This window comes from Chrysochloris asiatica, unplaced genomic scaffold (genome assembly GCF_000296735.1).
Source record: "Chrysochloris asiatica unplaced genomic scaffold, ChrAsi1.0 scaffold00395, whole genome shotgun sequence".
Lineage (NCBI taxonomy): Eukaryota > Metazoa > Chordata > Mammalia > Afrosoricida > Chrysochloridae > Chrysochloris > Chrysochloris asiatica.
Window position 1 is genome coordinate 951,814 of NW_006408913.1, and position 1,564 is coordinate 953,377.

At 43.7% G+C, this 1,564-nt stretch overlaps 1 protein-coding gene across 1 annotated transcript in view; it reads left to right on the plus strand.

Annotated features, from left to right (window-relative positions):
• ANKRD39 (ankyrin repeat domain 39) overlaps positions 1 to 842 on the plus strand; it is a 14,002-nt gene extending 13,160 nt beyond the window's left edge. The window contains exon 4 of the mRNA XM_006876616.1: positions 699 to 842. Within this exon, the coding sequence (XP_006876678.1) occupies positions 699 to 842 (144 nt within the window). The remainder of the gene's footprint in view (positions 1 to 698) is intronic.
• The last annotated feature ends 722 nt before the right edge of the window (positions 843 to 1,564 follow it).

Consider the following 1,564-nt stretch of genomic DNA (forward strand, 5'->3'; position numbering starts at 1 on the left):
TTTTCCCTCACTGTCCCTTATCGGTGACCAACAAATAAATTGTTTTAAAGAGCAATTTTATAATGTATGTATATTTTTAAAGTATTTTATGTCATTGAGATTATACACAACAGAATATATACAGAATTGTATTGTGAATGGAGTGAAGGCTCATCAGTTTTACATTCAACAAATCCCACACCTCGTTTCACCTCAGTGATACAGTCCCCTTTGTGTGACTTTACTTACCCAATTTCTCCCTGTGTTCCTTGTGTCCATTTCTTCTTTCCCATGCCTCCAGAACACTGTCCTTGGGTCAGTGCTGCCCTTTTGACCTTGAATGCCATTTTAGGGTGTGCATAGCTCTTCTTTTTGATCAGCTCTCTTCTATAGACTCTGTGATGGGAACACCCAGTAACGGTAAGCAGTCTGTGTTGGTTTTAATGTGCGGGCCTTACTGAGATAACAATAGCCATCGGGCAAAGGACACACAAAGGAAAACACAGGCTGACTGCCAGAATGGCTCTGTGTACTCCACCAGTCTGTATACAAGTGCTGGGATTTGGTAGGAATTGAGGGTGGGGAAGGGTACACAAACAGGGAGTGTCTCCATCTCTACCAGGCATCTTCTTTAGAAGCAAGAGGTCCCCAAGAGTGGAGTAAGGAGAAGCAGGGCCCAGTAGTGGCATGGCTTTTGATTCAGGCCTCTCTCTCCATAGGCTGCTGAAATGGGTCACATGGACATTTGCTCCCTCCTGTTGCAACACAGCCCAGCCCTGAAGTCTGTCCGGGACCAGAAGGAACGGCTAGCATGTGACCTGCTGCCCAGCAACAGTGGCCTTCGGGACCTGCTTGCCAGCTGAACTTCTATCTCCTGTCTCAAGCTGTCCTCCAGGGATACGCAGACTAAGTCACCATGTCTCCAAGCCCTTCCCTGGGTCAGCGTCTACACTGCAGGTGGGGAGCTGCAGGAAGACACAGGAAAACCCCACTTCTGGCCCCTATGGAAGGAAGGGAATAGATTTGGTGGGGCTACCAGTGATTAGGCCCAGACAGATGGTCATATTCTAAATTAGTTCATGTGGCAACATCTATCCATTTGGAAAAAAATTAAGTTCTACTCTTACCTCATCTTATAAAAATAAATCTCTAGGAGGCTAAAGACTTAAATTTATAAAGGGGGGAAAATAACTATCAGCAAAATAGGGAATGTATGACAAATTAAATGGCACTTTCTAGCTGTGTGACCTGAGGAGCAGTCACGTTATTCCCCTCACCCTCAGTTCCCCCAAAGTAAAATGAGAATGATAAGAGGAGAGCCTGCCTCAAAATCATTGTAGGGATTAAATGAGTGACTATCTGAGACACTGAAGACAGTGTCTGACACGTCACAGGCAGAGCAGAGGAGCACCCGCTTCCTCAGAACCTGACCAAGGTTGAGCACTTTGTACCCTTATCTCCTGCCTATTTTAAAAAATGTTTTTAAATGTTTTTATTGGTTCATAGTAGTTTCTTATATAGTATGGATATTTTGAGTCTTTATATATACATGTGTGTGTGTGTATATATATATATATATATATAT